This window comes from Archocentrus centrarchus, chromosome 10, assembly GCF_007364275.1.
Source record: "Archocentrus centrarchus isolate MPI-CPG fArcCen1 chromosome 10, fArcCen1, whole genome shotgun sequence".
In the NCBI taxonomy this organism is placed as follows: Eukaryota; Metazoa; Chordata; class Actinopteri; order Cichliformes; family Cichlidae; genus Archocentrus; species Archocentrus centrarchus.
In genome coordinates this window covers 24045198-24061277 of record NC_044355.1, presented here as the reverse complement: position 1 = coordinate 24061277, position 16080 = coordinate 24045198, and the positions used below count along the sequence as shown (strand labels likewise).

Here is a 16080-nt window from a genome sequence, read left to right as displayed (position 1 = left end):
GCCATACAAACTACTGAGTACCATTATGAGTTGCTACAATGAAATTTCGGCAAAATGTTTTAGCCCACTGCATTATTTTTTCACTTTGACTTTCGGATGTCATTAAATTCAGCTGTCTGTAAGTTGATAATTTATTTCCATCAAACAATGTGGCATCCTTTCATTCCTAACACATTACCCAGTCCACATCAGTATAGATATCCAGCATGATTTTTTTCCCCATTGAGATCTAATGTGTTTTCAAAGTGTTTCTTTAATTTTTTTGAGCCATGTATATTAATTCAAATCCTGTCTTTTACTCTCATGTGGGACAAGCTCAAATTGCACCCCATGGAGCTGAAAAATGAAGGAAACATGAATGTGCCAAAAACTGCAGTCCCTCGAATCGAGGCTGGCTCCAAAAGCAAGTGGCTCCTCATAGACTCCCATGTTAAAATACCCAGATTTGGAGCAGAAATAATCATGTTTACAGCCTTCTACAAAAATGTGATAATAATTGTACTAACAGACAATTCAAGACATTTATTGGTGTGTGTTACTCTGCACTAATTACCACTTTGCCAGGTCTGTACCTGTGTGTTGCCACCATACTTTCTATGGATGAAGCTTGCTAACCTTGTTAGCGCTAGCTGATAACGTATCATCCTTCCCTCCAATTCTGATATGGTCACTTCTGCCTCCAAAAAAAAGCCAACATAGCTGCGGCTCAAATGCTAACGTCGAGGCTTCAAAACGGCTGACGTCAAAGCTGCTATATTCACAGCCCGCGTCTTTTACAGGAACAGTTTGATATTTTAGAAAATGTAATTTCTTGCTGAGAGTTAAATGAGAAAAATCAATACCACTCTGTTCAGAATATGTTTACTACCAGCAACCAATTAGCCTAAAAGTGGATACATGCAGAAAAACAGTTGGTCTGGCTTTGTTCAAAGGTATTAAAACCTACCAATAATTTTATTGATATTACAAATGAAAAATCATATTTTTTTTCCCGACCCATACAAAAACAATAACAACAGTCTGGATTTATATGGGGTCGGACTATTTCTTGGCAGGGCAGTGACTTCTTGGAGTGTGTGTTGGCTCGCTCATTTCAGCATCATGCCAGAAAAACCAAACACAAGGCTGTCAGAGTGTCAGACAACAGGAATCCAGGATGTCAGCTCTCTTTATGACAGCAGATACTTAATTATTTCAACCTTCACATATAGCCCTGTGAAGGCCTGCCAATGTGTCCAGTGTCTGCACTAATGTCAGCTTTGTTTTAACTTTATAGCTTAGATAGAGATAACTTCTGATGTCATCATCACAGATATTTCTTTCAGATCTGACAAAACCCCTCCAGAACCGCAGGAGACACCATATAGCTTTTTCACAGGCTAGATAGTATTCCCTTAAGTAGTATTCTGACATTTATGTTAAAAAAAAAAAAAAAAAATGGTAAAAGTGCACCGTTAAACGATCAAATGACACATCTGATGGTGTGCCTGAATAAGCAGTTAATGCTCATCAACCAACAGCAAATTCATTATTACAACAGTCTTTTATTCCTTAAAAACCACAAATGAACACACAAAAATACACCAAACAAAAAGTCATAATCCATCGATCCAATACAGAAGCATAACCAGCCTTGTTGGCAAAGCACAGTCCTGCTATGACTCCTTTCCTCTATTCAGCCCCTATTTTACAGTCCACAAAACATTTTTTATTGCCCGGGCTCTGACGTTATAATCTAAAATAAGGACCTGGAATTCATGTTTTGAACAGCCATCAGCACCGATTTAGTGAAGTGTTGCTGAGTCAATCATGCAGTTTGTGTAAACAATGTGCAGAAAAAAGGGGTTACTTTGTACGGTGCTACAAAAAAACAAACAAACCCCAAAACACCCTGCACTAGCAGACAACTGCAACTACAAAAAAATATGTACGTGTTTGTGGTTTCCTGTGGCTGATTCAAACAACACTCATCACAAAACATGGAGCCACAAAAAAAAAAAAAAAAAAAAAAAAGAAGAAGAAGAAGAAAAAAAAAGTGTTTTCCTCCAAACAAAAGCAACACTACCTTGTTTGCGATGATGGATTACAGCCCCGGCTTAGCAGCCATGTCCATAATGGATATTTGATAGAGTTTCAAAGTGAATGGGCACAGTTGAAAGCGATGTAATACTGCACTACATCCTTAAAACTAGTTTTGATATTTTGTAAAAGAGCTGCAGATGGGACTGACGAAATGACTGTGATGAGTAGAGATCCTGCTACCGCTGAAATGTTCCTTTCTTCAGCAGGAGATAGGAAAACACAGCAATGTGGCCTCGAGACACAAACCTCTCACCTGCCACCAGACACCTGACAACCATAAGCGAAAAGGAGCTGGAATCTATTATGCATGGTTTGCTGTATTTGGACTTGTGAAAATTTCTCTGAGTGCCTTTTATCCTAGCAGGTGGTATGCATATTAGACATTTAGCTGTGATAAGAGGAAAAGCAGACAAACACACTCACACAATATGAGGACACATACACACACAAATACATATTCGATGTAATAATGACCAGCAGGACTCATCGGGAGTCTCAGCAGGACTGGGACAGCACAGCGCGATGAAGGGGAGGAACAATGAGGCTGATTTTTTAGGGGAAACAGAACAAGAAGTAATGGAATGGAAGGGCCAATCTGCCAGAAAGACAGAGAAGAAAGAGAAAAAGAGACAGAAAATGACAGACGACGTTAGAATTTCACCTCCGTCGTTGTCTGTTCCATCACTGCAGTCAGTTTCCATGACAACGCTGCATCCAGGCCCACTCCATCCAGCCTGGCAGACGCAACGCCAGCCGCTCTGCTCCAGGGTACAGCGCCCGTGCCCGCTGCACAACCCTGGGCAGCCATCTGAAAAGGTGTGTCCCACGTGTTCATACGCACAAACACAGTTTTCGCACTTGTGAGCATGCTGGAGGAGCACAATGTGAAATTTAACACCTGAACAAAAATAAATTACCTTTCACTACGACATCCAAATCATGAGTAACTGCGGGGATAAATAAGTGAGAATTGCGTAAAAGAGAGTGATTGTAAATGGAAATTATCCAAACAACAGCACCTCCTTTAAAAAAAAAAAATCACATTAATCATACTCATCAAAATATCACAAGACAGCCGAGCCCTCCCACGTGGACTCATGCGCTACTCACCAATGTTACAGTGCTCCCCCTCCCAGCCAGGTTGGCATATACAGGTTCCATCGTGGCACTGGCCGTGCTCTTCGCAGCGAGGATGGCACGCTCTCTGGTCGCACGCCGCGCCAATCCAACCCTCCTCACACTGGCACTGGCCCTCTGTGCAAACGCCATGGCTGCCACATGGCACCGGGCACAGCTCTGCCGAACAGGTGGGTGGAGATATGCGTGAGAAAAGAAAAAAAAAAAAAATACAAGCATTTAAGTGTGCGAGGGGAAGGGAATGAGAGGGAGTGGAACAGATGGAGAAATTGAGCGATGGAAGAGGGGAAAAAAAAAAATGTAAAAGAGGCACTGGGGACGCAGAGAGCAGAAAGAAGTTTAAAAGAGTTGGGGGTGAGCCATTGGATACAGGTGAGAAAAAAAAAAAAAAAAGCGATGAAAAAGGATAACCTCAGAGACTAAAGAGTCTGCGTTCTCACAATACACAATCTTCCCACCTCTAATAGCTGAGCTCCCTGAAGGAACAGAAGAGTGAATACACTCATAATAACAGCCAAATGATTCGTATTTGCACCGCATATTTAAACTACAGGGACTCCAATTCGCTTCTATTATTCTTTTCTGACATTTTGATCAGATATGTTGGGTATGTTAATACCTCTTCTTTTTTTCCTTCATTTTCCATCTTCGTCTCCGTCAACTTTCTCTTTTTCTCCGTGCCTTTCTTCCCCTCTGTCTTGCAACATCCATTTAAAATTCTTTCTCCCTGTTTTTGTCTATTTCCTTCTCTCTGTACTTCTCCTCCGCATCTAACTCTCCCTCTCTCTGCAGAGGCAAAGCCTCATCCATCAGTAAAGAGAGCAAAGTGCTGGAGGCACACAAAGACTACTTATCCAGCTGCAGTAAAAAGTTATTTCAATTTAAATATACATAGCATGGAGAGGGAGGAAAAAGTGGATTAAAGTTGGAGAGTTTTTTGGCTCTCTATTAGAATTACATTAACTTAGCTATGCCTCAACAAGACCAGGACATAGAATTGCTGGGTCCTTTTGATTAAAAGCCCGACAGGTAGAGGGAGGCCGCTCATATCTCAGATATTCAGCCACGGTCTATCATTATCATGGGCTATATCACTATAATAAGGCATGCATACACCTGAGAGCGGGCGCTAATGCCAATTGCCTGCAAATCATCAGCGTGCATGGCAAAGAGGATTCTTCCCAACACCAGCGTTTAGTTAGTGTGGTGGAACCAGAGAAAAGCCAGTCTTATAATGGCTATTTTCCTCTCTGTCAGCTTATACTGCAAGGACAAGGACACTTTTTTCCCCCCAATGTGTACAACACCGTGCTGTAACCTGTACTTAAACACCACAGTAGACTTGCTTCGCTTGCCTTCTTTTAGCCTTTTTCTTCATAATCAGTGAAGAACTGCTGAATTTGGAAAGAGCGAATAAAAGTCGTCTCAGATCTGTGAAGGCTTTTACATCTATATTTAACAAACACTCACTAACTAATATGTTGCGTACAGGTATGTAATAAATGCTGCTAAGGCTTTTAGATGCCAAGCTGAATGTTCCTCAGAGTTGTGGTCTCTGACAGGCCTTGGAGCAAAATGGGAGAAGAGGCCTCTCCCCCCCCCTCGCTGGAATGTTTTTTTTCTCCCCTCATTTCGCTAAAAGGGAATGTGTGCGTCCGAGCGCCTGTGTATTCCTGCGTGCATGAGCATGTGTGTGTGTTACAGTGTGAATGCTGCAGTCAAAGAGTCATGAGAGGAAATCTCATTTATGACTAGCATGAAGAGTGAGCGTGCAAAACGCCCATGTTAACACACACACACACACACACACACACACACACACACACACACACACACACACACACACACACACACACACACACATATATCTCACAGTGTGGCTCCAATCCATATTTCTCTCATGTCTATCAAATCCCCAGAAAATAGTATCTGGCAAGACCATGCGTGCCACCAGAACACTGGCAACTGAGCGATGTGCACTTTCAATTTTCAGTATTTTTTTTGTTGTTGGTTTTTTTTTTTCATGTGAACAATAATCCTCAGGTCTTACCCGTGTAGCAGTCTGGTCCCGTCCAGTTGGGCTGACAGGCGCAGGTGTCTGACTCTGGGAGATAGGTGCCATGTCCCGAACACTGCTCCTGACAGGCTGGCAGTGGGTCATCGCAGCTCACTCCTGCCCATCCTGCGGAGCACACGCACTCCCCCCGCACGCACACACCGTGCCCGCCGCACTGAGGGTCTACACAGTCCACTGCGGATCGAGGGGAGGGCGGAATATAAAAGCACGACTGAGTCAGAGGTGAAGGGAAGGAGCCGAGGGGAGGGCGGCTGGGTGGTGGGGGTGGTGGGGGTGGTGAAGGGCTGTCTCATTATAATCATCAGTTCACCGAGTATGAAAGCAGTGTTCTTTGCATCCCATCCAGGAGTTAACCACCCCAGATACAATCCCTGTATCTGTTCCACAACATTACACTTCATAGGACACTTAGAGCTGAGGCTTTGATAAGGGGTGAAATGGGTTGGTTGGTGTGTGTGTGTGTGCGCGCGCACGCGTGCACATGTGCCATGGCGGTCCATGCTATGCTGTGTTAGTGTGTGTAATTACAGCTCTGAGCACCGAGCCAAAGCTCAGCACAGTTCGGCTAAACTCAGCTCAGCTCAGCTCCACCGCTCAAGGTCAAACACGTGATTCAGTCTCTACAGGCCGAGATAGTGAAGGCAGCAGCCGGGAGGTCTTCGGGACAGCTGTGCTATCAGGTTACGGTCAGGTGTACTGTCATAATTGGTTTTAAATATTGCAGCTTTGTTTGTTTTTGGTAATTTATTGGGTGGTTTTACAATGAAGAGATGTAAGAGGATATGGCAAGGGCCCAAGGCTTGTTTTACTTCACAACTCCAAGCTGCCTTAACGACCTGAGACTGGAATCAATTGTATTGTCTTGTTTTTTTACTTCCTTTACTTACAGATGTTGAGAATGATTTACTAATGTAATTTGGAATGGTGCAGGAAAGCTTAACTGATAAAGAACGTTTAGTGATTGCTTTTCCCTCCTTAAGTCCCTTTCTTTTAAACACAAAAATCTGAATAGATGTTCTTCTGCTCTTCATGAAATGCGCACAGGCCAATTTTGTTCTTGCCACTTTGCGTGCATTACGTACTGAATCACAATGATACTAAATTGATAGGTGCATGCATTCTGCATACTTCCACATCCTTTAACTTTAACATAGAGGTGTCACAGTGATTTAGGACCACCTGATCTGTCTGTTGCTGCAGTTTTTGGACAAACATACTCAGGTGGGATATTCGGCAAGAAGCCTTTTTTTTTTTCTTGAATGTGGGTTTATTATGTGAAACATTATGAAGTCAAGTATGTTCACTATTGTGTAATGTTTGAAACTTGTGTTGTCGTGTTTTGTTTGTTCCCTACATTGAGTGAAGGGGTCCTCTGTTAGAATATGTTATGCTAAAGCTGTATTTATATTAAGCTAAAGTTTTAGCATTCACATTGTATGTTCTTTACATGTGTTTACATTAAATTTTTTAATTACATATTAATGTCTGAATTTTTTCAGTGTTTTTTGAAATACAAAATAATGACTGAATTATTATTATGAATATTATTATTAATAGTAGTAGTAGTAGCAGTCGTGGTAATATTAATGAAGGTAGGTGTTTATATTTCCTTCATTTTTTTTGCGTTGGCAGTGTCACAAAGGAAAAGTGTTTTTAAATTGTAAAGCCTGAATTATCATCATGCTTTACATGGTATAAATGAAAAGTATGATTTCTCTGTGACACTGCTGACATTTGCTTACACTTTGTGACACTCTCACTTTTGTTGGTTGCAAAATAAAATGTGGAAGCAGTAACTGAAAGTAGCTGTGATTGCTAACTGGAATAAAAATGGTCAGACTGAAGATGGAAACAGACTGTCACTAATTCACAGCTCAGGTCTGACTTTAGTTCTATTTGGGTCTCAATTAGTTCTCCTAACAGAACTATTTTATTCTTTAATGCCTGAAAGATTAAGTTCACTACTGAGTTGCTAACTTTGCCTGCCTGTCATGTGGTGCTGGGCGGGTAAAAACAGCTGCCATGTTCTTCCTTACTGAAATGAGGACGGATGTATGAATTACATCCATGAAAGTACATTTGCAATTTTAGGATCTAAAAATGAAAACTGACATGTTTGAAATGCTCTGCAGAGACAGTGTAAACTCTGGGTTTATCAGTCTGTGGGACCATCATTTGATCCTCGTTCAATGTAAAAATATTGATTAAATGAAATTCTTGCCTTTAATAAAAAGAGCAAAGTCATTCACTTAAATAAGTGCAAGTGAAGCCATTTTCTTGCAGCAGAAATAACATCATGCGGTTTGTATTTATTAATTGAGAGTCTAACAGTTCTTACCTTGTTCACAATTAACGCCCTTGTAGGCTGGACTGCATATGCAGATGCCCTGGATGCAGGTGCCGTGGTTGGAGCAGGTGGGATCGATGCACTGACCTTCCTCCACATTACACTCTGCCCCCTTCCACCCTTCCAGACACACACACCTTCCTTTTTCATACATGCCGTTACCACTGCACAACACGGGGCATGAATCTGTAACAGGACAGACACAGATTACACTCACATATTCTGTAGTACACACACACACACACACACACACACACACACACACACACACACACACACACAGTGCTGCAGTATATTAGCTGGAAGACCGTGGTAACCTACCGTGAGTGGGGCTGCGCTCTCTTATCTCAGTAGTGCGCAGATTCAGCAAATCCTCAAGCAGCCTCTGTCTCCCTGTCTCTCTCTCACACACACACACACACACACACACACTTCACGAGCACCTGTACACGTGCACACACACACTCCAGCTTATCCCTCACGCTGTTTCAATTTACTCAAGCACCACCTGAGCCTGGCTACCACGGCAACCCAGGAATTGTAGAAAATCCTCCCAACGTCACCTCACTCATTCCGAACAGGCCGTGAAAACAATCGTGAAAACGAAGATTAGGAAAGAGAGCATTAGGGATTTAAAGAATGAGGCAGCACTATCTCCATGCAGAGATGGAGAGCTGTGTGGCTAATGTAATGACAGGTGGAATAAAGTCAGCGAGTGTCACGCCACACGCCGACAGTCACAGCTCGGGACTTCAAACGCATTAAAACGATGATCCATAACCGTCACCTTTTTTCTAGAATAATTGGCAGTGAAGGTCTTGTGCGTTATGTGTTTGTTTGAGCCGTTGTTAAATCTAACACTCGGCATCACAGAGTAATAAAACCTCACCGCACTTTTTCACAACTCGTGCTAAAAAACTCGCCGTCTAACTTTTCAAGCAGAGAATATTACAGCACGAGCAAATGAGCAAAGACGGGAGGAGCGCATGAATAAATGATGAGCGTAAATAAATCATAGGATGTGATATCATATCACCTGTTTCTACACAATGAGACAGATTCAACTACAATAATTTTTACAAAGACCGACTCTCTCTGGGAGAATGCAAAAGAGGTAGAGAGCTAGAGAGGAAGCGGCGGCGGTCCGGAGGGAAACAAAGAGAGGGAGGTAGAGAGTAAAATGGAAGCAAACAGGAGCAAATAAGATCTGGTCAGCAGTAAAGAGCCGGTAAAAGATTTCAGTTGCTGATGTCTTCGCTGTGTTGGTAAAATGACTTAATGCAGACGTTTCACATTAAATGTTTACCAGAAATGAAAGATGGCGCTCAGTGAGCCACTAGAATGTGTTCAATGTGAAACAACCTTGCAGAAAATGTTAAGGTTTAGAGCGAATCTATGCCACCACAGCCTGTTCACACCCTGTGCATCCCAGGTGCAATTCACCTGGAAGCCACTGACAAGACGGTCTTCAATGAAGTGCAGTGAATGGCGCTAAGTAACTTAAAATAACTATTTACACCTACATCTGGAAGAAAAAGTGTTTACATAAATATTGTATTAATTATAAGTCAGAATGGAACAGTCTCCAAATCATGACAGAGCCTCCGCTGTGATTTACAGATGGTGGTAGATACTCACTCTTGTACCTCTCTTGACCTCCTTTTACTGACAATTTCAAATCCAAAATTTCACTGTGGATCCATCCCTCCATCAGACCTGTTGCCACTGATTTTCAGTCCAGTTCTTGTGTAACTTGGCATACCTCAGCCTTTTCTCCCTGCTTCCCTTCATTAAGAAGGACTTCTTGACAGCCACCCTTCCACTGAGACCATTTCTGATGAAGCTTCAGTGAACAGCACATGGATCAACTGAAGTCACTAGGATATTTTTTAAACATATTTTAAGTGAGGTTTCATTTACTCAGGCACACAAATGCATGGTTGGTGGCCATGAAATCACTGAAAACTGCAAAGACTGTATCCAGTTCTGTTGAGTGAGAGACCACAGACCCATTGGCTTAACTATGTGTGGAGCAATCACACTTACCTGCATCCACAAAGGCCCCTTTTGTGCAAGGAAAAACCCTGTGTACATGTTTGTATTCATCCGCTTGCTGAAATAGTCCCTTGCAAAGATGTTAGAACTTGCAAAGTTTGCACAAAAAGGAAAAAAAATAACTTTGCAGCTGTTTTGGGACATCAGTAAATCTTTATAAAAAGAAAAAATGAAATTACACATTTGTGACAAGTTTTAGAAACATTTTCAGCAGAAGTGAACAGGCTTGGGGCTACAGAAAGTCCCTCCAGACAGTGTAGCAAGGCTGGAAAGGATGAAAGATACATTTTTTTGAACTTGTTCTTTCACTGAGATTTGTTGGCAATAACAAAAAAATATAAACTAACACCAGCCTTATCCTCTAATAGATATTTCTCACCTTTGGCACAGTCAGGACCCAAGAATCCAGCAAAGCAGTGGCAGTGTCCAGCAACGCACTCTCCATTTCCATTACAGTCTGTGGAACAGCCGTCCATTGAGTCTGCATACCCACACACACACACACACACACACACACACACACACACACACACACACACACACACACACACACACACACACAAATCAGACATAAAAGCCAGAAAACAATACAAAAACTTGAAAATATTCCTCATGCAGCTCCGTAAGCTGACATAGCTCACTGTTATTGAATGAGAGATCTGATAAGCAATGGATGGCTCCCCAGACACAGGGGCTATATTAGATTAGTCTGATCCAGCTGCTATCACTCTCTGGGGAACGGCCAAGCACTCACTTACACTCAGTAGCACTAAGCACATTATACTGCATTACAGGTTGGAAACACGCGGCACGCAAATTTACAAACATCAAGGCTTAATCAACGAACTGTTTACAAGGGCGCGGTTTGGAACGAGACTGAACAACATAAAATCTAACATCGTGAGTGCACAAGTAAGTGGAAAATATATAACCATGTGTCGCTACAGTAGATGCACTCTGGGCATCGCAAAGATCAATGTGATACTTGTTTCTACTAGCGCTTTGTCTCATCTGGATATATTTCATCCTGTCCTTCTGTAGGATATATGCATTTCATCATAATCCTCAATCGGACTTCAATGACTTCTTTTTTGCTGTTCTCCCTTTTTCTCCTATTGATATGTCCATCATGTCAGAGCTCATTCTCTGGGCTCAGGCGGATAGTGAAGATAAAGAGGGAGAGCACTTTGGTGATTTTAGAGCATTATACAAGCCGGTTGAGGTCCCTCTCAGCTCTGCTCAAGACAGAAGATTCTGGTGAAGAAGAATCCAGAAGCTGGCAGAGCTGGGGATTTGAACCATGCTGCTGGTTGTCCTGTGGCAGGCGAGCTCTATCTGAGCTAGATAAAGTAATTAAAACGAGTGTCAGGGATGTCATCCTTTATTTGACCCCGCGCCGTCCTGCTCGCCTCCTCCGAACAGGGATCGACTCCAGAGTCAAACCACTGCAGTCCCCTGGCTCGCTCTGCTCAGGGAGCATGGATGACAAATCCTTCAGTGGCATGACTCTCTCTCTCTCTCTCACACACACACACACTTACAAACACATGCACACAAAGTTATTATGTGACACCCGCCTTGAGGCGCGTGTGACACATGCTAATGAGACAGGCCCTGCCAGTAGCCGGCAGCGCAGCGTTATCCTCCACAGCAGCGCATCACTAGAAACCAAAGTCATTTTCACCTCCATCACCTGTCATCGTCACACTGATGGAGAGAAGGAGTGGCAATCATCTTCTCTCCCACACAGTCAGGAGGAATCACAAATGTTTCTCTTTCTCACGCTTGGAAATAAAAAAAAAAAAAAGCCCCCTATGCACAAATTCCAACATTGACTGTGGCACCTGACACATGTAATGAACAGAAACTCATCTGCAAGGTCACCGAGCTCCTTTTTAATCCAGCGAAGGCGAGCGATCCATCAGATCGCTCACAGGGCTGCAGGGTTGTAACGCTGATATAAGCTCTGTATCTTTTCAGGTCAATGTCTCAAACATAAAAACTCTCCGGGCAATTAAGAGGTAATGTATAAGAAGCGGTGTCTCTATTTGTTGCAGCGTGCGTGAGTGCTGTGCACACATGTGTGTGGGCACTCCTGAGACGCCCACTCTGTTCTTTCCACTGACTAAACTCTCGCCAGTTAGAAATCACTCATGCCATAAGTTATTGAAGTTAAATGCTATTATAAAATGGGTGCTTCCAGCCAAGTGATCTGATTGGTCAAATAAGCATTCCAATTGTACTTTATGAGCCCGTAAAGATTCAGCCATGCTTTATGACCCTTGGGCTTTATGAATTTATTAAAAAAAAAAAAAAAAGATGAAATGGCTGCTCAGCTAACTAGAAGTATCCAGCCCCTAGCAAACCACCATTTTTGTTTATCCTCTATTTTATTAAAAGTTCTGAAGGAAACTTTATCAGACTTTCTTTTTTTTTTTTCTTATGGCCATTGTTTTAAAGGAGTAATATTCAAGAGCGCATGCAACAGCAGGTGAAGTAAGCAATTATGCATAATTAATAGCCCTGCAGGAAGTGCCAATCTTTGCCTAAGCAGCTTTAAAGAGAAGGTGCTGGAGTTTAGGTGGAAAAAAAGGCAGAAATCCACCTTTTGTGGTCTGCATGGAAAAGTCAGTAGCAGTGGAACAGGAAAAAAGGGGCTTTATCTGCATCTGTCGCCATTTTTTTTTTAAAGCACAGCAGAAAATAAGTTTGAAAATGCAATCTGATTCACATAATGACATCTATTTTGAAATCAGTAGATGTTCTTGTATCTTTTCATTCATTTTTTTTTTTATGTGACCCATTTATGCACGATAGAATCACCCAGACCGACTGTATACTGTGTACACACATCAGCATATATTACAATATCTATATCAGAATTTATGCAGACAATTTTCCGTCCTGCAGCGGCAAGTGTGATGTGTGCGTGCGTGTGTGCGCGATGGCCCGTGAAAGGACGGCAGAAGCAAAATGTGTTCCGAATGATGAAGGTCAGTTAGCCGCTGACAAAACACGTGTGATTTTAAATAGTTTAACCCAAAATCAGTTCTTTCTTCTTTTCATCTCTTTTTCAAGGTAATGACAACTGTGAACATCCATGACAGGGTTTTCTCTCTAACCACATGCCTCATTACTCTTGCAATCATGTTTTGCATGCAGCAATATCCCAAAGCAACAAGCAGATATTTGAAAAAAACTGCAATCAGCACCATTTCAGGTATTGTCCTATCATCTTCATATTCTCATTTTTTTTTTTTTTTTACTTCTTGTCATGCTCTACACTCCATTGATTTTTCTCTTGCTTTCTTTCTTTATTTTCATGGTCTTTTCGCTTATTTATTCTCTCTTGTTTCGTTGTTGTATCCGGTTACTATTTGCTGCGGAAAAGCTCAGTTTCCCGACAGGGATCATCTCAATTCTCCCCCCCCATCTCTTCATAAGGTTCACCTCTCAGGCTCCAGCACATTGTGTCTCTTATTAGGATTTACTGCACTGCACCTCGCTGGCTTTCATCTTCTGCCTTCGAAAGAAAGCAGCGTCCCGCTGTAACTCCATTTAGAGGTGTAAATAGGCACTGAAATGAACTTTGACTTCAACCCATTAATATTATTCTCATCTTTCAAGCTGCATCACTTGATTAATTATTTTGAACAACTTCAGCTAAACTAAAGGCCGCTAGTCTAAGGCCATCTGTTTTTTTCTCTGTTTGTTTTGATTATTGAAGAGAGGCAATGAAATGCTTCCTGCTTCCTGTTTAGCTCAAAATATGTGACTAAAAAAAAAAAAAAAAAAAGTCTGGTCTATTCCAGACTTTACAGACAGCACACGTGTCAACAAATGTTTGACAGCTCTGAAATAAAATCTGTGTTTAGCTGTTGCACGCTGTCACTCATTGTAAAAAAGACTCTGTCAATATGACGATGAAAGATGTCTTCAGTACAATGTTTTGCCTCTATGGAGCTGTTTGCTGATTGGCTTGCAACTTGGGTTTTTTGAAGAGGTTGTTGATACATATTTAGCTTAAAAGCATCACACCAGCCGCGCATAATGTTCCCGATCATTTCCTGAATAATAGGAAATCTATGTCGTGCAAGATGCTCAAGGAAAAACATCCCAAAATATGGGCTTTTTTTTTATGGAGCGTCGCTCACAATATCTGTTGGGGATCAAAATAGCTGACTGTATTAACATGGAAATTACCAAACTCCTCCATGACATTACCACGCTACTACATTTCCCAACACTTTTTTTCTTTTTTTTGGGGGGTTATTTCAACACTGTATTCTCTTAAGGACTACTGGGCAAAGTGGGAGTGAAGAAACTGCCCTGGTAATTATCCACTTGTCTATATTCAGCCACGTACTCTTGCATTATTCACATCCTTCAATTTACACTGCCATCCGTGTGTGTCATAGCAATGAGCTGCAGTTAGCAAGCCCTGTCATTACTACAGGAGCTGTCCTCCCCTTTCTAACGGCTGTCTCATGCCATGCCAAACTCACTCTTATCATAGGAAAAGTTCCCTTCAAATGTCAATGAGTTTCAAACCACTCTTGACCATGTCCTTATGCTTCTGCATATCAGCAGATAAAAGGGAAGACCAAACAAGTGACTGAAGCAGCCTCGGGACATTATCTGTGCATCTAAAATAAGACAAATATTAATGTAAGCATGAAGGAAAAAAGATCATTCTTGCTTTAGTAAATCTATACTAATCCTCCTCACCTATGGGAGTGCTGTGGAGTAACACCTGCTCCAGGTTGCGGCCATCGTTGTAGAGAGCCAAGTGCCAGGTGCCGGGGTCCATATATTCGATGAAGCCTGTTTCTTGGAGGCCGCTCAGTAGCAGGCCTTTGGGAGCTTTGGCAGTTGAGACAGGATCAGTCAAGGACCTGGGCAGGGCCTTTCCGTCCAGCAGTTTTACAAAGTCAAACTGAATGCAACATAACCAGAAAACAGCATTATCAACCAGCTGGAAAAAAAAAAAAAACCCAACAACAACAACAAGGGAATTCACTAAACCTGCATAAAGGAAATGTGCAAGAGAAACCTTGTGCAGTGGTGTGTGGCTGAACTGAATGTTATTTGAAAACTGGATGGATACAAGAAATTGGGGAAATGAATATATTATGTGCATATACAATGTGAATCTGGAGGCCGAAGAAAAGAAGGAATATTCTTCCACGGCATCTCAGTTTTCTACCAGATGTGTTCTACAGCAGCTGGCTCAACAACTTGACATGCTGCTAATAGCGCGGGCACACTTTACCACCCAGGTTTTCGGTGGAACAGACTATTATTTCATCTGTCTTAACCTTTTCGTGCTTCTTTTCTCTCCCTCTTTAACTTTCCCCCCACCACCCTCATCTCCTCGCTCCCCTCCTATCCATCCTCAAACCTCCTTGAACTAGCAAGCGCTCGCTGAGTCTTATTTCCCCTGAGGGCTGTGTGTCACACTAGTGTCAAAAACAGCTAATTAGACCTCTTCATGCAGGCGCGAGCAGGGGCGCACTGATGTTAAAAAGCAGATGAGTCAGTGTGTGTTGTATTTTTGTCGGTTTCTGTCCGTCTTGAATGGCACAATGCTGTTCTACACTTTGCATGGCGTGCGTGTAATATGACACGCTAACACCAGGTTTTCTCTCCGAAAACCAAGCACGTCCACCCTTTTCAGGGCGGACGTGCGTTGTTTCAGAAAGGTCTGTGTCCATTTGGGGGAGAATTTCATTTTCCTTCTACTTTCTTTGTTGGAAAATTAGCATCACATTCAGCACGAGTTGGACACACATCGCCTGATCGCTCTGCTGAGTTTAAACAAGAAAAAACTCAGTTTTCCACCATCTCTAACACTGTGTTTTAATACAGCTGAACTCACAATTTAATTGTTCTCATCTAAATTTTTTTTTTTTTTTCTGTTTGTGTTGTCAGAACAAGTTTAAACACTGTTTTTGGTTCATGGTTCATAAATGCTACCTGTTAAACAGGCAGACAGCAATTCATGGTCTGCTGCAACATTTATCGATTTAACTGGTTTTTTTTTTTTTGCTTTTGTTTGTTTGTTTTTGTTCCAACACATTTGCCTCACAAAACATGAATAAATACCGTTTATGGACATCTGTCTCCCTACAAATCAGCATTTGAAGTGAATAGAACAAAATGCAACTTCCACCACTTTAGGACAAGAAATCCATAGACATCAAAATAGAGACAAAGTAACACAATCAGAAAAAAAAAAAAACTATTCTAGCTTTCAGATTGGATGAAAATGTGGCTTGCTTTATGCTAACGCTCTATCTAGCTGAATGAGCACACAGACAAAGTTGAGATTGCGAAGAACAAAGAGATGTGGTCGTGCACAAAAAAAAGACGGCACATCTGA

General features: G+C 41.9%; 1 protein-coding gene across 1 annotated transcript in view; it reads right to left on the bottom strand.

Moving 5' to 3' along the window:
* tenm1 (teneurin transmembrane protein 1) overlaps positions 1–16080 on the bottom strand; it is a 178266-nt gene that overhangs the window by 66442 nt on the left and 95744 nt on the right. The window contains exons 8-14 of the mRNA XM_030739166.1: positions 14427–14634; positions 10078–10179; positions 7635–7829; positions 5270–5470; positions 3193–3378; positions 3000–3029; positions 2744–2890 (exon numbers count right to left, since the gene is read on the bottom strand). Of these exons, the coding sequence (XP_030595026.1) occupies positions 2744–2890; positions 3000–3029; positions 3193–3378; positions 5270–5470; positions 7635–7829; positions 10078–10179; positions 14427–14634 (1069 nt within the window). The remainder of the gene's footprint in view (positions 1–2743; positions 2891–2999; positions 3030–3192; positions 3379–5269; positions 5471–7634; positions 7830–10077; positions 10180–14426; positions 14635–16080) is intronic.